The sequence below is a fragment of the Oryza glaberrima genome, chromosome 11 (genome assembly GCF_000147395.1).
Source record: "Oryza glaberrima chromosome 11, OglaRS2, whole genome shotgun sequence".
NCBI lineage: Eukaryota > Viridiplantae > Streptophyta > Magnoliopsida > Poales > Poaceae > Oryza > Oryza glaberrima.
In genome coordinates this window covers 23,524,108-23,543,373 of record NC_068336.1, presented here as the reverse complement: position 1 = coordinate 23,543,373, position 19,266 = coordinate 23,524,108, and the positions used below count along the sequence as shown (strand labels likewise).

Genomic DNA, 19,266 nt, shown 5'->3' with positions numbered 1-19,266 from the left:
CTTTTAAGAGTGAAATACATAACCGATCCACTTGTATGGTGGTGTCACTTAGCTCCGTGAACTTGAAAATTGCACGTTTAGCTCCGTGAACTTGGTTTAATGTACCACCCCGGTCCAAACGTCCTTTGACTGCGTTTGACCGCCAACATGGCATGCCATGTAGGCAACACTTTTACTCTCAGCCCCCTCTATATCACAACACGTCGCATATATCTCATTGTAGCTATATAGTGACACCAGAATCACCCCTCCCAAAAAAAATCCTCAAATCGTTCTCCCCTCTCATTTTTCTCCTTGCATGTATAGAAAATGCGATCCCAATTAGCAATTACAATTGCACTGCCTCCTGCCGCTAATCCGGCCGCACTGTGCCACCGCTAACCCCACTGCACTGCACTGCCTCCTGCCGCTAATCTCACCGCCGAGGCCGCCACAGCCGCTACCTCTCGGCCTCCTTTCACTAACCTCACCGTCGAAGCCCTAGTCGATTTAGGGATATTTTGGGGGATTTGGGTTGAAATGCACGGGTCAGGGCAAGTTATGTGCGAAGATATATGTGGAGGGGGGCTGAGCACAAAAGTGTTGTCTACGTGGCATGCCATGTTGGCGGTCAAACGTGGTCAAAGGACAATTAGACCGGGGTGGTACATTAAACCAAGTTCACGGAGCTAAACGTGCAATTTTTAAGTTCACGGATCTAAGTGACACCACCTCATAAGTTTAGAACCGGCCATGTATTTCACTCAACTTTTAATGTGCTCTCTGTATATGTAAATTCAACTTGTTCAACTTGAGAGGTTGAATTATTCACTTTTTGGCAGGAACGCTAGTTCACGCGCGCGCGTTGCCGGCGCGCACTTCCAGCCCACAAGGCCCACGGCACGCGCACATTGCCGGCGCGCATTTCTGGCCCACAAGGCCCACGGCACGCGCACGTCTCTTTTCTTCTTTTTCTTTTTTTTCGCAGTTTTTTTTCTACCGTTGTTTCTTCTCTTTTTTTTTTCTTTTCTTCCGCAGTTTGTTATCGCAATGATAGGAGAAAAAATCGTAATTAGTTTACTAGTGATTAGTTTCCTATTTTTACTAGTGATTAGTTTACTAGTAATTTTTAAATCTTAACTTAAAAGTTTTTAATTTTGGACTTGAAAGTTTTTAAATCTCGAGTTGAAAGTTTTCAAATCTCGAGTTGAAAATTTTCAAATCTCAAGTTAAAAGTTTTCAAAATTTTCAAATCTAGACTTGAAAGTTTTCGGATCTCGAGTTGAAAGTTTTTAAATTTTCAAATCTAGATTTGAAAGTTTTCAAATCTAGAGTTGAAAGTTTTTTCCAAAATTTGAATTTAAAATTTAAATCTTAAATCGAAAGTTTTTAATGTAGCTTAAAAATTTTCAATCTGTTAGTAAAAAATCTCCAACAAAAAAATCTTTAAAATCTTTCCTAATACTATAAGTTATAACTAATATTCCCTCCGTTTTAAAATATTTAACACTGTTGACTTTTTGGCACGTATTTAACCGTTCGTCTTGTTAAAAAAATTTGTGAAATATGTAAAACTATATGTGTACATGAAAGTATATTTAACAATGAATCAAATGATATGAAAAGAATAAATAATTACTTAAATTTTTTAAATAAGATAAACGGTCAAACACGTATTAAAAAGTTAACTGTGTCAAACGGAGGGAATAACTAATAGTAGTAACTAATACAGGGACTTAAGGGGAATGGGCACTAGCGGCGCATACCGCCAGCTAGCCGCCCCCACATTTTGGATCGTTCCGTCTGAATTTTTAGCCCGATTTGGACGATGCTCGCGTTTGGTGGGAGGAAAAAGACGAGGACGGTAAGAGTTTCTTTCAAAAAAAAAAAAAAAAGAAGAAGAAGACGGGAGGACCCATTGCCATTGAGCTGCCTTTGAACTTTCCTTCGCATTCGCTCGTCGCCGGCTGGCCATTGGCGCGGGGGCGGCGATGTCGGGTGCGGATCTGCAACGGGTGGTGGACATGCTGGGGTCGGCGCGCATGGAGAGCCAGTTCCAGCTGCTGCGTGCCGGCAACCTGCTCGACGAATTGCGCCGCGTCGTGGCCGTCGTCCACGGCCACGCCGCCGTCCGGAAGGGGGCCAACAGGAGGCTGATTTTCTGCATCATGTCCCTGAGCGCACGTCTCGGCGACGTGCTCGAGGCCGTGCTGAGACGGCAGGCGAGAGCCGAGGCGTGGCACCAGGTGCCGGCATTCCTCCTCGGCAGCCGCGTCTTCCGCCGCGACAACGCACGCCAGCTCCGGCAATCCTTGCACGATTTCAAGCAGCTCAAGTCCTACTTATTGGGCGCCCACGATGCCGATGTGGTCCGGTATGAAGGAGGCCTGTCCGGCGGCGGCGCGGACGTCCACCACCCGCCGCCTCGTGTGCAGGCGGCTGGAGGGCCGATGCTGGGGAGGCGCAAGCTGGTGGAGAAGATGGTGAGCGCGCTGCTCGCGGACCGAGCACGAACAGGCGAGGCCGCCGGTGGTGCGCCTGCGGCGGCGCCGTTGGTGGTGCCCATCGTGGGGGGCCCTGGAGTTGGCAAGACTCGGCTGGCGCAGGCCGTGTTCCTCGACGACAGGGTCAGGGGCAGGTTCGACGTGCGGCGCTGGGTGCACGTCTCGCCGCACCCCCACCTCGCCAAGATGATGGCGATGATCTCGCCGGCGAAGTGGCCGCCCAGGCTCGAGTACACGAGTAGCATGACCAAGACCATAAAGATCCTCATCCGCCAGGCGCTGCTGGGCCGCAGCTACCTCTTGGTCCTCGACGACGTGTGGAACGACACACCCGGCGGCGGCGGCGGCGGCGGCGGCGGCGGGTCGCTCGAGCTGGACTCCCTCATAGGACACCTACCTCCCGAGGGCAAGATCATCCTCACCACCCGGATTCCGGCTGTCGTTTCCAGGATGGCCACCACCACCACCGTCAAGCCCATCTACTTGAAGCCATTGGGCGACAAGCTCTCCTTCTCCCTCGCACGCAGATGGACATCACGCCTGCCCCCGCCCAGTGATGGCGGCTGTCCCTCTGAGATCATCCAAGAAGCTGCCCTTGTGATTGCCAAGAAATGTGGCGGCGTGCCATTCCTACTGGAATACGCATGCAGATTGCTCTGTCTGCCGCAGCTGGACATGAACTTCTGGCTGAGATTTATGGAAGACGAAACCAACAGTGATCCAGACCACGTTTGGGGACGGCTACCAGCTTACATAGACATGCTTCCCGAGGAGAAGTTCTGGCAACGATTTCTTCACAATTTCCATGGGCTCCCCGACGCCGATGTGATCTTGGACAGTGCCTTCGTCAGCTACCAACACCTACTGTTCGACCTGCGTGGCTGCCTCCTGTATTGCTCGCTCTTCCCTTCAGACTATGTGTTTGATGCCGAGCAGCTGGCAGATCTTTTGGCAGTCGAAGGTTTCATACCACCCACGGTGTCCGGAAGACAGCGAAGAGGGTTTCTGCAGGTGCTCTTTGACGAGTGCTTCCATCCACTGCAAGAATCACTGCACGGTGGATCGCCGTCGGCATACAGGATGCACAAGATGTTACACATCTTTGCTCAGAGCATGGAAAGGGAGTTCATCTCAGTCAGCAGAGCTGGTCAGGTGACTTGGATCACTAGTAGAGCTAGAGCAAGATCAGAGCATTCCGTTCGGCATGTGTCGCTAATAGTTCATCCTCTGATTACATCGTTACCTGGCGACTGGTCTGCATTCAAGGACTTGAGGACACTTGTCTTAATTCATCAAGGAGAAATACGCCTTCATGATCAGCCTAAGTGTGAGGTCAAAGTTATCCCTCAGATGCTTTGCCAATCTCTTGAACATCTACAAGTCTTGAGCTTGAAATCTATGAAGATCGACACGATCCCTCGTAATTTCGAGATGCTGTCCAGCTTGAGATATCTCAACCTTTCACGGTCGGAAATTGAAACTATTCCCAGGTCAGTCTCTAGATTGCAAGATCTGCAAGTTCTTATACTGTCCCATTGTGAAATGCTCAAGAAACTGCACAAAAACACAGCCAAGCTTTCACGATTACAAAAACTGGACCTTGAAGGCTGTTGCTGTCTTGTTGAATTGCCTCAAAACATGACTAAAATGAAGAGCCTTGAGTATCTAAATGTGCTTGATTGCTCCCTGCTCTCTCAAATGCCCCAAGGGGTGGGTCAGCTCAAAAACCTTTCCACACTACTGGGCTATGTTGCATCCTGCAATGATGGACGGGCTATTTCAGAGTTGCACTCGTTGCCAAACCTGCATAGGCTATGCCTCGAAAGCCTTGACAAAATAATGGACCCTGAAGAAGCAAGATATGCGGAGCTTGACCGCAAGAGATACCTTGAGTCATTGCAATTGAGGTGGAACATGGAAACTGAAAATAACAGTGCAACAGCTTATGCAGTTCTTGAAACTCTTCGGCCACCACAACACTTGAAAACATTAGAGATTGTTGCATATGAAGGAGAAAATTTCCCAACTTGGATGAGAAGCAGACAACCCTATCTCAGTTCGCTCGTTGAGATCAGGTTAGTCAATCTGAAAGCTTGTGAGAGAACGCTACCTCCGCTGGGGCTATTACCATGTCTGAAGATTGCCGAGATAAGTGGAGCTAAAACTATAAGCTGTATTGACAATAGTTTCTACGGTCTAAATGGCACATTCCGCTCGTTAGAGAAGCTGATTTTGTCTTTCATGCCTAGCCTTGAAGTGTGGGAAAAGGCACAGAGTGACAGTAGGGCAACTATATTTCCTTGTCTTACAGAATTGACAATTATTCAGTGCCCCAGATTCAGAGCGCTGCATATGGAGCTGCCTGCAGTTGAAAAGTTGATCTTGTGGATGAACAACAAAATGCTTTATAGTACAAAGGGAGGCCTGGCAGGTGTGGTGAGGAGCCTGGAACATGTTTCAGTTTCTTTCTGCGAAGAGCTGCTAGCTTCTTCAGATTGTGAGGCATTGCAGGAACTTGCTGGTCTTGAGAAGTTGGACATATGTGGATGCCATGAGCTCACATGCATCCCCCAGGGCTTGCAGCATCTTTCCTCTCTCAGACGATTGACAATAGATAATTGCAGTAATCTGGAGAAACTACCAAGTTGGCTCAAGAACCTTCCTAACCTGCAACTAGTGTATTTATCAGGCTGTCCTATGTTGCAGTCCATTCCCCAAGAAGTGAGGGAATGCCATAATATTGACATAATTGTTGAAGACTGCCCCAATTTGCCAGGACCATCAGGTATCTTCACTACACTTTCAGAAGATTATATGAAAGGGCTACAATAGCAAGTATTGAAGAATTGGTACAAGAAATTTTACTAAATTTGAAAGAAATTACAATAGCAGAATAGCAGGTATTGAAGAATCGGTACAACAAATTTTACTAAATTTGAAAGAAATTACAATAGCCGGTATTAAAGAATCTAATTTCTATGGAGTTAGAACCGCATCAATTTGCGTCAAAGGTTCTAGACACATAACTGCCCAAGATATTATCTTACCGCCTTCCATAGAAATCGTTGGTGTATATTGTGTGATTCATCAATAGGAAGTCTGCTAAATTGTTTTTGAGTGTCAAACTTTTGCGAGTGATTATTATTGGAAGAGTTGTACAGAGTATATTTGAGGGACTCAAAGTGGGGGATGGCTAATGCGCGCCAGCAATTTAGCTGGCGTGCACGCCAGCAATTACCAGCCGTCCCCTCCCCCCCCCCCCCCCCCACCCGTTCCTTTTTTTTTCGTGTTCGCACTTTTTTCTCTAATCTTAGGCGTGTTTTTATTTTTCTTTTTTTTTAATCTTTCGCACACCTCTTTACAAATGTAGAATTGAAAGTTTTTATCTTGACTTAAAAATTTTCAAATATTGACTTGAAAGTTTTCAACTCGAAATTTGAAAACTTTCAACTCAAATTTTGAAAACTTTTAAGTCAAAACTTGAAAACTTTCAACTCAAATATGAAAACTTCCAACTTGAATTTGAAAGCTTCTAACTCAAATTTCAAAACTGCCAACTCGAAAATTTAACTTTCAAGACAATTTTTTGGAAACTTTCAACTCAAATTTTAAAAATGTTTATCATATCTCTAAAAACTTTTCAACTTAACTATTTATATATTATTTTGATAATAAAATCTATAATTAGATTAATCCATACGCTTAGCAGTTAATGACACGTGACCTAATGGGCTCACGCGCTTAACCTCCCATGAGCAACACGAAACAGAAAAAGCGGAAAAACGACAAAAAAAAAAAGGAGCGCGAGAAGCTACAGACTCGGAAACGCCCGCGACTTGCTAATTTAGCGCGTCTACATGGATTAGCAATCCTGCTCAAAGTATATCTACTGCAATCGAAATTGCTAATTGGCGCGCGCGCACCATAAGCACAAGTCGCGCACGTTTTTGGCCCAAGCCTCGCGCGACGGTCCACATCCTCATCCGCGTATGCGCGAGATGCTTTTTATCGGCACATGGGGCTAAGCCCACGCCGGCCCACAGGAGCAGGTCAATCACAAGCAAGCACGTCTGACTTGTTTTCGTCTTTCTCTTTTCTATCTTTCACGTGATTAGCTTCATATCATTTACATACATAGTGTATGAAAAACATTAAAATTCGAATGAACTTTCTACTGAAAATTTAAAACTTTCAACTCTAATTTATAACTTGCAATTTAAATTTGAAAACTTTTAAGTCAATATTTGAAAACTTTCAACTCAAATTTGAAAACTTTTAATTTAAATTTGAAAACTTTCAAGTCAAGGTTTGAAAACTTTCAACTCAAATTTGAAAACTTTCAAGTCAAGGTTTGAAAACTTTCAACTCAAATTCAAAAACTTTCAAGTCAAAATTTGAAAACTTTCAACTCAAATTCGAAAACTTTCAACTAAACTTTCAAAACTTTCAATTCGTATTTTAAAATTTTCAACCCAAATATTTTATTTATCATTTTATTAAAAAATCAATTAGTGCAAACCGCTAAAGATTAGCACTAACACAGATATTAGCGGCAGTCTCGGAAGGTGCGTCCCATGCGGGGAGAGTGAGTCGCGTGGGACTGGGAGGAAGTGCGCGTCTGAGTGACTTTGCTTAACAGCGCGTACGCGCCAATTAGCATCACCCGCCCAAATAGAGGTTTGGGCCAATCGTTCCACTGGTCCAACTCGTGGAAATCAGCCCAAGTCGCCTCGCCGCTCTTCCTCCGTGCGCCGCCGCCCGCCACCTCAGTCATCCTCGTCCTCCGGTGGCTCGTCGAGTCGTCGAAGCTCGAGGAGGTCTTCTCGACGGCCGCCGCTGCCGGAAGAGTCGCTGGGGGCGGTGTGGCCGGTGGCGATCGGGGTCCGTGTCGCTGGCGGCGTGGTTGCGCGAGATGGAGGACGCCGTCTTCGATGGCCTCGGCGGCCGCCACGTACGTCGCCCACAACTGCTCACCATTTGCGACCGAACCCCTCCATTGACCTGGAAATTTCCCCATTGGAGGTGGATGGGTTGGCAATTGGCATGCGGCGTCGGCGGTTTGCCGTGGCGTGCACGTTGGCTGGGAAGTGGAGGTGGAGGTGGAGGTCCACATCGCCGTCGAGCAAACCTGACCACCGCACTGGCGAATACGGAGTAAGGAGGAAGATGACGACGAGGAGGAGGTGCAGGAGGAGGGGATAGTACTACTATGGAAGCCGCCGCCGGAGATCTGCAAGCGGTCATGACCATGCTGAGCTCGTCGCAAATGGAGGAGCGGTGCCGGCAGCTGCGCGCCCGCAGCCTGCTCGACGAAATGCGCCGCGCCGTCGCGGACGTCCACGGCGCGCTCACCGCCACGGGGGCGACGACCAGCAGCGTGGCTCTCGCCGCCCGTACCAGGTCGGTGTGCGCCCCCCTCCGCGACGCTCTCCAGGCGGTGCTGGCCATGGAGGGGGCGGCAACGACCAGCACACTGTTCAGAGCCATCATCTCCAGCCGCCGCCGGCGACGCCGCCGCCGCGGCGCCATCATCAGCGACCTCGGGCAGTCGCTGCATCATCTAAGAGAGCTATCGTCCCTTGCATCAGCGGAGAGCAGCCGTTCTTTCCTCCGATACGACTCGTTGGAGATTGAGCGCGCGGTCCGTGCAAACACCATCAGAGACGCTCTCGCAGAGCCCATGGTGGGGAGATCGGAGCTTGCAGAGAAGATGGTGCGAGTATTGCTCGCCGGCCCCGGTGAGGAGGATAGGCCACTGGTGATGCCGATCGTCGGAGGGCCAGGGATTGGGAAAACTCGCATAGTACAGGCGCTGTTCAATGACTCCATGGTCAGGGAGAAGTTCCCCGTGCGACGCTGGGAGAATGTTTCAGAAAGGTTCAATCTATTCAAGATGAGGATGCCAAATATATGGTTTAACTCAACGAAATTTCAGAATTTCTGGGATGAATTCATAAACAAATCTCTAAACGGTCGGAAGGGGAAGTATCTGGTTGTTCTTGATGATGTTTGGAATGCGAATGAGGCGCAGGATTGGCCAGAATGGGATAGCCTGATGCGAGCTCTTCCATCCAATGGCGCCGTCATTTTCACCACCCGAACTCCCACGCTTGTGTCGAAGACAGCTGCAGTTGTGCCAAGAACTTTTCCCTACTTCTTGCAGCCATTGCAACATGAACACACCGTACAGTTCGTACATCAATGGTTGAAGAGATGCTGGCTTGATCGTAGCTCTGAACTCTTCAACATTGGTATGAAGATTGCTAGCAAATGTGATGGTGTCCCTTTACTGATTCAGTCTGCAGGCGCAATACTTTGTAGAAGGCCAGAAGCAGCCTTCTGGCAGCAGTTTCTGGAAGATTTTGATGTGTTCTTTGAAGGCAGTGGACTCTATTCCTCAGATGAAGAAGGTAGTGATATCTTGGAGAGCACCTACAGCAGCTACAAGCATCTCCCATCTCACCTGCAAAGTTGCTTCCTGTATTGCTCTATGTTCCCATTGGGATTCAATTTTGATGCTGAAGAATTAGCTGATCTTTTCGCCACTGCTGAACTTACAGGAGCACAAAGAATAGGATTTCTTGAGCAGCTCCTTAATGAGTGCTTCTATCCAATTGAAGATTCTGAATATGGAGGGAAACTTATCCACAGGATGCACAAGATATTGCACATATTTGCTGTGTACATGGAAAGGGAATTGACAACAGTAATGACAGCTGACAAGGACTTCACACAAGTGCAACCCTCTGTTAGACTTATGTCATTGATAATTGCCCCTTCAACTGCATCATTTCCACGATACATAGATCAATTAAAACACTTGAAGGCACTAATCTTACTGCAGGACAGCAGAATGTTATTCTCTGATCAGCGCTGTGAGATTAAAGAGATCGACCCAGTGCTCTGTCAATCACTCAAACATCTCCAGGTCTTGAGTTTGCAAGCTACTAAGATTAGGAAGCTCCCCAATAAAATTGAGCTGGTGCTTCATTTGAGATATCTCAACCTTTCACAGACAAATATCGAAACCATCCCAAGTTCAGTGTCCAAACTGCAGCTTCTGCAAACTCTGATACTCTCTCACTGTGAAAAGCTATGGAAACTGCATGAGAACATATGTAAGCTTGTGCAATTACATAAGCTAGACCTTGAAGGATGTCTCTATCTTGTCACATTGCCTACAAAGATGAGTAAAATGAAGAAGCTTCAGTACCTAAATATTCTCAATTGCTACTCACTCACAGCAATGCCTCATGCAATGGGCCAACTTATAAATCTTCACACATTGCTTGGTTACTTTGACCCCAACAATGGAAGTAGTGCGATGTCAGAGCTTCAATCACTGCCAGACCTCAATAGACTATCACTAGTGAACCTTGAAAAGGTTTCAGACACTGAAGATGCAAGAATGGCAAAACTTCAAGAGAAAGAAAAGCTCGAGACATTGATGTTGAGGTGGAATATGGATGCTGGAAATGCCAGTAGAATATATCATGAAGTACTTGAAACCCTCCAACCTAGCCAGTGCCTGAAAACTTTGGAGATTGTTGCGTATGAAGGACATGTATTTCCATCTTGGATAACAAGCACTGAGCCATATCTCACATCTCTGGTTGAGATAAGGCTGGTTAATCTGAGATCATGTGAAAATGCTTTACCTCCACTTGGGCTACTGCCATGTCTGAAGATTGTGGAGATAAGCCGAGTTGATAATATCAGTTGTATTGACGATAATTTCTATGGTCACAACGGTACATTTCCTTCACTGGAGAAGCTGATTCTCTCATTCATGACTACCCTTGAAGTCTGGGAACAGTCATCTAGGATGAATCTGTTTCCTCGTCTTGCAGAACTTGTCATCATTCAGTGCCCAAAATTGAGAGCACTGCATATGGAGTTTCCATCGATTGAAAAATTGATTTTGTGGATGAATAATAAGATGTTGTACAGCTCGAAGGAAGGTCTGAGAGGTGTAGAGAAGAGCCTCGAAAATCTTTCAATTTCTTTCTGTGAAGAGTTGCATGCTTCTTCAGGCTGTGAGGGTCTACAGGCTCTTGATCGCCTCAAGAAGTTGGAGATATGTGGTTGTCATGAATTGTCATGCCTCCCACAGGGTTTGCAGCATCTTTCCTCTCTCGCCAGCTTGAAAATTGATAACTGCAACAAATTGGAGATTTTGCCAGAATGGTTGGAGAACCTACCTTTTCTACAGATAATGTGTTTGTCTGGCTGTCCAATTCTGCACTCCATTCCTGAAGGCCTGACATGTAGCGACATCATTGTTGAAGATTGCCCCAATTTTAAAGAACCATCAGGTATGTCATCAGTGATATGTTCATGGAAACTGGATTTTTCACATTTTGGTCTTTTTAAAAAACTTATTTCGCAAATAGACCCTTGAAAAAACTTATCCCAGAAATAGTCCTTTTTGAGGTGCCAGAGTGGCTGGCGCCGTCATCCAACGGGACAGCGCCAGCCTCTCTGGCGCCGTCCTCCTGCCACCGTGGCACACGCGAAATGACGTGGCAGGAGGAGGGCGCCAGCCATGCTGGCGCCGCCCCAGGGAGGAGGACGCCAGCACGGCTGGCGCTGCGCCCCCCCTCCCCCAACCCCTCGCCTCCATTCCTGTTTCTCTGTATGGAGTTGCAACGGTGTCATTTTTGTTTTATTTTTTCGGATGTTTTTTCACACTTAGGATCACGATACAACCAACCACAGAAAAATTTAAACTCGAACTACCACTTACTTAGCTAAGTCTGAAAATAGCTAGCATAGCATACCACTTAGTCTACTTTGCACCTTCACTAAAATTAGACCATAACTCCTTTAGTAAAACCCTTTGATCAGCATGTTACACATAGTGCACTCTATCACTATATGAAATTACTTAATCTAATTCAAAATATAACCACATGAAATGATAGCCATAAGTTAAACAGTACAGAGAGATGCAATTTTTTTTATTTTTATTTCATTTTTTGATTTTTTTTTCACACTTAGGAGAACAAAGGAACCAACCATATAAAAAATAAATTCAAACGGACAAAATATGTGACTTGTAGAATTTTCCAAAACTCTACCGAAACGGACAAAATATATCATTTATTAACATAGGTGTAACTTTCTCATACGGACTCGGAATCAGGCAAATAATATATCCACGGACATCTACAGAAAAAGTTATATCCACGGGTTCGGCAATATTAAAACCTCCAAATCCCGCTTGCAAGATTGTGTTTTCGAGGAGAGAAGTTTTTTGGTAGAGATTTGGAAATTTCCACAGGCCACATATTTCGTCCGTTTGAGTTTATTTTTTATATGGTTGGTTCTTGTGAGTTACTAAGTGTGAAAAAAATGTCAAAAAAATAAAATAAAAATAAAAAATTTGCACATCTCTCTCCTCTGCACTAGTTCGGAGAGAGAGGAGAGGAAAAATTCTACAGGTCACATATTATGTCCATTTGAGTTCATTTTTTCTATGGTTGGTTCTTATGTGTCCCTAAGTGTGAAAAAAAAATATCAAAAAAATAAAATAAAAATAAAAAATTTCGGGGGGGGGGAGGGGCGCCAGCCACTCTGGCGCGCTCCCCCTAGCCACCTCAGCATCGCGCTGCCACGCCGGCAGGGGGACAACGCCAGAGAGGCTGGCGCCGTCCAGTTGGATGATGGCGCCAGCCACTCTGGCGCCCTAAAAAGGACCATTTCTAGGATAAGTTTTTTCAGAGGTCTATTTGCGAAATAAGTTTTTCAAAAGGACCAAAATGTGAAAAATCCAGTTCATGGAAAGCCATGTTTCTGATTTTCATTGAGCTATTCTTAAAGCAATTGAACTAGCTTTGATAGATTAAACAAACAATTAGTTATCCTTGCTATTTCTTTTTGATGTTCAAGTGAATGAACTCATGTTTAGTTATTAATACATATCCTCTTGAGTTGAATTGGCACGATATGAAGTTGTTTCTTTCAACACTTCTGACTTATTATTGTGTGAAAAACAGCTGCACGAGGGCAAATGAATAGTCGTCATGGAAGATTAATTTTGCATTAGTTCAGCGATTTAAGGGAAGGCCAATTTGGTGATCAGAAGCAGAGAATTTCATGATCAACCTGTTGATCTGTTTCTGCAACTGGAGATCATTTTTAAAATCGAACTAGATTTCTCATTGTGGATGTGGTTAGAAGAGAGGAATAGTAAATGGGTGTGTGTTTACTCATGAATTTAATGCTTGTGGAGTGTAATTCTCAAGCTTCTCGGCTCTCTCGCTTCTGTATCTTCAGAAATGCATGAGAATAAGAATGATTTAGCTAGCAATTTAGAAACTATCAATTTGCTCCTCTGAAATTCCCAGCTATATTGTGAGGCATCAGCAACATTATTAACCTGAACACAATAGGTTGTTCACCTGTGTAACAAAATGCCTCTGACATTATTTGGTTAAGCCAGGATTATCTTACAAAGGGGCGGTACCATGCATAAGAAAAAAAAACTAGTTAATACTCTGATATTTGCATATTTATAACACAATATCCACATATAAATAACATTCAAGGTGCTTCAAACTATCACGGATTAAGAGCAGGAGGTGACCAATTCATTAGTTAGACAGCACCTGGCACTGGCAGTTCTCACATCTCAGAACTCACAAGAGACCTAGAGGCTAGAAATGGAACAACTAGCAGTAATACACCATCATATACAAAGTTACAATTAATCACGTTCAGTATTAACATGTCATGGAAGATTAAACAGGTGCCGCTTCCCCTTCTGATGATGATTTTGACAAAGGCCAGATCAAGGGAACATGCCTTCAAGGAACTCCTCGAAGCCTTCATCATTGTTGCTCGATTTCCTTGATGATCGTTTGCGATCTGCAGGATTTTGCATAGAATAATTTTTCTTGTTAATAATCTACAAGACTTTTGACAGTTTGAATTCCGACGAAAATAAAGTAAACTACTACATACTGGTAGCGTTTGACTTCATAAACACGCAAAAAGATCCACTGTTCCAGGTAATAATGCAATCATTTTTACCTTTTTTTCTTCTACTATATTTCTCAGTTGATTCATCCTCCGATGTATCTTCAGTTTCTTCACTTCCCTCACGTTCTCTACAGTTTCAACAGAAATGTAAAAGAAAGTCAGGTAACAAAAATCCTGGGGTAAAAGGTTTGAACAGAAATGTACAAGAAAGTTAGGAAAAAGAACTATTGGGGAAAAGAGGTACCTTTTCCTCTTGTCCCTTTCTTTTAACTCCATTTCCTTTTCACGAGAAAGCTCTTTTTCCTTCTCTCTTTCCTTCTCCTTTTGCCTCTTATAAGCAAGCTTTTCTGCACATCTTTCATAATGTACAACAATCAATAATCAATTGAATATTTTGTTGAACAAAAATGGCATGAGAAGACTAGAGAGAGGATGGGCCAGAGCAAAATAGTTGGAATGCAAAATGTATGAATACCAAGATCAGCAAGATAAATACAAGAAAAGAAATAGTGGATCGACTGGGTTACATAATCCCAAAATGAAGTAGTGGATTAACTAACCTCTGGCAAGCTACCAGTTTCACTAGTGCCTGTTTCTGCTCCCCTGCTTCAATATAAGAAAAGTTCACCTGAAAACAAAGGGGAAAGTTATCTATAGCAGAGAAGTTCTTTAATGAACAAAAGGATCTATGCATTGTAGCATCAGTGACAAGGTAGAAAGGACCAAGAGCATACCTCATAACTACCAAGTCCATTTTTCTCATCACAAATCCTGTTGCCACAGATAAACTGCCCTGCAAAAGACAACATGTAATGAATATCACATCTACCAATAAGAAAATTAGTAAAACAGAGCATACCTTTGCAAAAAAAAAAATGTATAGACTACATTTAACATTTTGCGACAGTTTAGTGCACCTGAAAACACATGGAATTATAAAGGGATATACCTTTTCCAGATATCACCTCCTTTTCAGTTCTCCATCTCAATCCAATCTGAAATAAATGAGATCCTTAGAATGTGCACTCAACTTCCAAGAATAAAACCGATGGTTTTATCAATTAAAAAAAACCTCTAATATCTATGAGCAGCATATCCTTGTTAGTGCTGTTCTAAATTCTAAAGGATACTTAGATATTATTCAGTAACGAACCAAGTAAATGGGATTTCTTAGCGTCCCCACTATCAAGTGTGTGCCTGTCAGACATTAACATATATAAAAGAATGGTTGTGCTAGTGATTTTGCTGCTCTGTGCAATAATAATTGATACTATAATGCAACTCCATGACCAAAAACAAGAATGATCACTTTGTCAATGCTGCTCACGCAAACTTAATATTACAGATACGAAATCAACAATTTGTATTATTCTTTTCTTTCTTTTAATTGAAATCCTCAATGTTACAGATATAAGTCATACTAGGAGCATTTTTCGTCTTTTCTATTGCATTAATAGCAATGATGAGAAAAAAACAGCAAGAATATCATTCAAGAGACCATTGTATCCAGTAAATGACACAAATAAATACTGTAATAATTATTGGCTTATTGCTATAGAATTGTATCACCATACCTTGCCTTTTTTGTACTGGGACATATCAGCAATGCAGTATCTGTATCAAATTAAGGATCCTAGGCACAATAAACTTAGGTAGTGTTTGGTTGGAGGGATATTCCGGGATAGGATGGGATGATCCCCAAAACCAAGTGTTTGGTTGAGAGACTAGGAGGGATAGGATGGTTCCAAAAAGAGAATATTCCTCCAATATTTGGGACAATCTCATCCGCGAAAATCTAGCGGATGGCGCCATCCCACTTCGCACGCACGCGGTAACCCTCTGGCTACCTTTTTTTTTTCACCGCACCCCTTTCCTTTCTTCTTCACTCACCGGCGGCGGGAGCATGCGAGCAAGGCAAGCCAGCAGCGGGAGGGTGCAAGCAATAGCGAGGGCGAGCCGGCGACTGGAGCGTGCGAGCATGGGCGAGCCGACGACGGGAGGGCGCGAGCAAGGGCGAGACCAAGCCGGTGGTAGGAGCACGCGAGCATGGGCGAGCCGGCGGCAGGAGTACGCAAGCAGGGGTGAGCCAGCGGTGGCCACGGCGGTGTCCAACCAGCCTCCATCCGCCATCGGCCTCCAACATCAGCAGCACGCGCGATCTTCCTTCTCCAATCCTCACAGAATCCCGACGACAACATTGGATGGGGATTTCGTTTCAGATCTGTACATGTTCTTTCAGTAGACATTTTTTTTATGTGAGCAAGAATTAGTTTGTGATGTGTGCAAGTAATTTGTGATGAGATGATTAATTAGTGCTTGAGCATAATATGGTAACATATTTATCTTTTTGTTAGATTTTTGGGGCTGCTATGAATGCATTTTTTTGTGTGAGAGTTTATTAAATTTTTGTAGGTGCTAAAAATATATTGTTCATGTAAGAGGTAACCTCACCAATTCTAGTTGAGAAAGTATTTTTATCCAGATATCCCACCTTATCCCTCCATCCAAACAGGTGATGGGACCATTCCATCTCACTCCATCCCTCTAACCAAACAAAAAATAGGGTGCGCTCCATCCCTCTAACCAAACAAAAAATAGAACCATCCTATTCCAGAAAATAGGGATGAACCCAACCCATCCCACTTCGTCCCCAAACCAAACACATGCTTAAGTTTCAAGAACATTACGAGAACAGTAAAACACCCAGCAAAACAATTTCAAGGTGCAAGGACGACATCTCTTGGTTAACATAGATAGATTATAAAGATAGGAGCAGAACTTATGTGCTTCAAATCAAACATAGCAATCCTGGTTCTCTCTCATCCTTCATGTTCCTATCTTCTAAAATAGGTACTACAGAACTTCAAAACATGCTGTTTCTATAGGAGACTGACTGACAGGAAATATTGGCCCAACTATTTAAGGCATAACTACAAAAAACTTTATGCATATCATGTAAATAGTTTCTCTTAGGAAATAACCCGTTAAGCACTATATTTGTTTTGAACGAACTTGCAATATTCTCTCAAAGACATATATACTGATGCAGCGGACAACAGTAAATACGAGTTATGCCTATGAGAATAACCATATACATATGCGTTATGTCTACCTCTTTGATGAGAAAATTTCACTCATAGTATCTTACAATTTATATTGCAACTCTTATCTTTTCAGACACGCTAATGAGTTTGTGAGATAATATCTACAGTTCATACCCAATTAGTCTATTATATCAAGCTCTTCAGTCTTCAATACATTTGCAGTATTGCTCAGAATAAAATGGGATGAACTTGCCAAATCACCTCAGTGCCACAAATCAGAACATGTTACAGAAAATTTCTGAAGAAATATACACTGTACCCTTAATGAAAAGAATGTAAGGAACACACCACCAAAAAGGATACTCTTTAAAAAGCTTGTCATAGTAACGTTTGACCAGCCTCTTCTCCCAAGTAGAATCCACGTCGTCTTCCTCAGAAAGTATGAACCTTTATATGGATAAATAATTAAAGAAAAGGAATTAGGAGCATTTCATAAAGCATGGACACATATTCCACCATAAATAAATAACAAAGGGTATTGGACAGAAATGTTTCTTACCTATATCCTTCTCGCAGTGTATCTTTATCAGTCTTGATGGGTGCACGATTATCCACATTCTTGTCATGGCCATAAAACTGAACTGTTCACAGCACATTGTTTTTACAGTGGGAACTTATAATATCAAGAAAAGAGGGAGATACCAATAAAATACCAAAGCCAATCACTGAAACAATAATTTTGTAAACATGAACACGATCTCCAATCCACAATTATTTATACATCCACGATAAAGGATGCTGTGGTGAGGCTACATTCTGGTTCTCCATTTGTATATCATAGTAGTTTCCACTTACATATCTAAAACAAAAGCTTCCTTGTACTTTACTAACACAAGCAATAGAATCCAAGTCACTTGACTTTTATAATGATTTAAGCTGATCTATAATATTCATAGTATAGTTGGAAGATGAACTGCTAGTCAATGACAGCATTGTTCAACAGATTGGGTCACTGGTATAGCATATCAGACCATCAACTCCCAAATGGAAAAGATGCATACCCAGAATAAGTTTCATCCAAAGCTAGGTGGGAAGTTACATATCAATAAGCATAGCCCATGTATGGACGAAGGTAGCCCCCAATTCTTTCTACAGTAGAGGGGACTGTTCATCATCCAGTTGCTTTTGGAAACTGAGACAGAGCAAATAATTAACTCGTTATATGCCAGCATCTCAATTTCCTTTACACTACGAAAGGACAACTTTCTGATCTATCCGTTCCATACATTGGCATCAGGAATCAAAAATCAAATTGAACTGGGATACCAGGAGTTGTACCAGTATATCGGAGTGCAAGCTAACCACCATTTGTCTGACTATTGTGAAGAAAGGCAGAAGCAAAACTTTAAAATGTGCCATTTTCCTAAAACAGAGCTATTAACTGTAATATATCATCATGACATTACCATTCCACTATCATTATATTTTGTTCCAATGAAATCTGAACTGAAAGTAGCCCCAGATCTCCCAATAAAATTTTAAAACAATCAAGAAATGCTTAAGTGGAAAACAATAAGACAAAGAATCATACCATAATCCTTCATGAACTTCTTGTGTCGATCATAGGCATTAAGCCCCCGAATGTGCGATTGGTATTGCCTGCATCCACAACCAATCCATATCCATCAGATGAAAAATAAATCGAGCGAACTAACAAAAAGCAGCGCATCTATCTAATATTCAATTGCCCTTGAGTGGCAAATCAGCCTAACTTAACTACTATCTCGAAGCAAAGATTGCAACCAACCAAGTTAGGGTTCATGGACATAATCACTTCCCCTATTCGCACTGACCCGCAAGACATAATGGAGCGCTCCAGAAATACCCCCCCCCCCCCCCCCAAAATCACACTTTGACAGCATCAGCGTCAAGAAATCTGAAGCTAGAAAAACAAAGGTTTCTAATCGATTCGTGCCACACACAAATCCGAAAGAAAGGGGGAAACTTTGGTGCAGGAACATAATGAGATGGGACGGGGATTGGGCAGAAAAGCAAATACATCTTTCTCTCCTCCTTGTCAAAGATGGAGGATTTGAGCCTCCCCAGCGACGACGCCATCGAGCTCTCGCCTCCTCTACCTCTCCTCCCCTCTCTCTCCTCTCCTCTCCTCTCTCTCCCCAGCCGCCGCCACCGTCGTCTCCGCTGGTTCTTGTTGCTTCAGGTGTGGATCGTATAGGCCAAATTGGGCCTTCGTTTGTAGCCCATGGGCAGTTTTGGGCTTGGGCCCATACAGTTGTTGAAGAGAGCAACAGAAGGCCCATAGATGAATGGGTTTTCATGTAATTTTGCAGAATTCATTCATATCGAACCGAATTTCACAGTTTACAATCTGGTTCGAGTGATGTATCTACTGAGATAGTAGGTTTTTTTTTCGCGAACGCGCAAAAGAATTGCACGTCAATATATTAGAAGCAAAAGAGTTTTAGTTACACCACGCAATCAACCAGACTGGCTTATGCTAAAGGAAGGAAGAAAAAGCAAAATAAGAAAAAAAAAACTTAAGCTTACAGAAACTACGGCGGCTAAAAACAGACTCCAAGCAGCGGGAAGGGGCTAAAAACAGAGTTTTTTTTCTCTGTCCATACGTTCAGAGGTATAAAATCCTTCGAATATTTTTGTTTATCCCATGTTAGTCCCTACATTTCTCTAATATATTATGGACACAAAAGTATAATCATATAAAAGTACTTTTGAAA

General features: G+C 43.3%; 3 protein-coding genes across 4 annotated transcripts; 2 read left to right on the top strand and 1 right to left on the bottom strand.

The window, feature by feature from the left end:
• Positions 1 to 1,740: 1,740 nt before the first annotated feature.
• LOC127753920 (putative disease resistance RPP13-like protein 1) lies at positions 1,741 to 5,473 on the top strand. The gene has a single exon (XM_052279368.1). It carries the CDS (start codon positions 1,971 to 1,973, stop codon positions 5,313 to 5,315), a length of 3,345 nt encoding a protein of 1,114 aa, XP_052135328.1. The 5' UTR covers positions 1,741 to 1,970; the 3' UTR covers positions 5,316 to 5,473.
• A 1,632-nt stretch (positions 5,474 to 7,105) lies between these two features.
• LOC127753921 (putative disease resistance protein RGA1) lies at positions 7,106 to 12,932 on the top strand. The gene is made up of 2 exons (XM_052279369.1): positions 7,106 to 10,798; positions 12,482 to 12,932. Exons 1-2 carry the CDS (start codon positions 7,693 to 7,695, stop codon positions 12,529 to 12,531), a joined length of 3,156 nt encoding a protein of 1,051 aa, XP_052135329.1. The 5' UTR covers positions 7,106 to 7,692; the 3' UTR covers positions 12,532 to 12,932.
• A 5-nt stretch (positions 12,933 to 12,937) lies between these two features.
• LOC127753928 (uncharacterized) lies at positions 12,938 to 18,709 on the bottom strand. 2 transcript variants are annotated; one of them, XM_052279376.1, is made up of 11 exons: positions 18,570 to 18,709; positions 18,102 to 18,169; positions 17,070 to 17,151; positions 16,874 to 16,957; positions 15,041 to 15,080; positions 14,416 to 14,461; positions 14,201 to 14,259; positions 14,027 to 14,094; positions 13,711 to 13,821; positions 13,518 to 13,594; positions 12,938 to 13,352 (listed from the first exon to the last, which is right to left on the bottom strand). In XM_052279376.1, the coding sequence occupies exons 1-11, from the start codon at positions 18,626 to 18,628 to the stop codon at positions 13,276 to 13,278; spliced, it is 771 nt and encodes a 256-aa protein (XP_052135336.1). In that variant the 5' UTR covers positions 18,629 to 18,709; the 3' UTR covers positions 12,938 to 13,275. The 2 variants fall into 2 exon arrangements, with proteins under 2 accessions (XP_052135336.1, XP_052135337.1); XM_052279377.1 differs by having other exon boundaries at positions 17,070 to 17,146; positions 18,570 to 18,612.
• Between the last annotated feature and the right edge of the window lie 557 nt (positions 18,710 to 19,266).

What these genes read in the sequence shown, in the direction of transcription:
- LOC127753920 (XM_052279368.1), top strand. Translation starts at nt 1,971, where the DNA reads ATGTCGGGTGCGGATCTGCAACGGGTGGTGGACATGCTGGGGTCGGCG.
- LOC127753921 (XM_052279369.1), top strand. Translation starts at nt 7,693, where the DNA reads ATGGAAGCCGCCGCCGGAGATCTGCAAGCGGTCATGACCATGCTGAGC. An exon ending in CAATTTTAAAGAACCATCAG is followed by an intron (nt 10,799 to 12,481) that starts GTATGTCATCAG and finishes TGTGAAAAACAG; the next exon opens with CTGCACGAGGGCAAATGAAT.
- LOC127753928 (XM_052279376.1), bottom strand. Translation starts at nt 18,628, where the DNA reads ATGGCGTCGTCGCTGGGGAGGCTCAAATCCTCCATCTTTGACAAGGAG. An exon ending in GACAAGGAGGAGAGAAAGAT is followed by an intron (nt 18,170 to 18,569) that starts GTATTTGCTTTT and finishes TTGTGGATGCAG; the next exon opens with GCAATACCAATCGCACATTC. An exon ending in ATGGACTTGGTAGTTATGAG is followed by an intron (nt 14,095 to 14,200) that starts GTATGCTCTTGG and finishes CTTTGTTTTCAG; the next exon opens with GTGAACTTTTCTTATATTGA.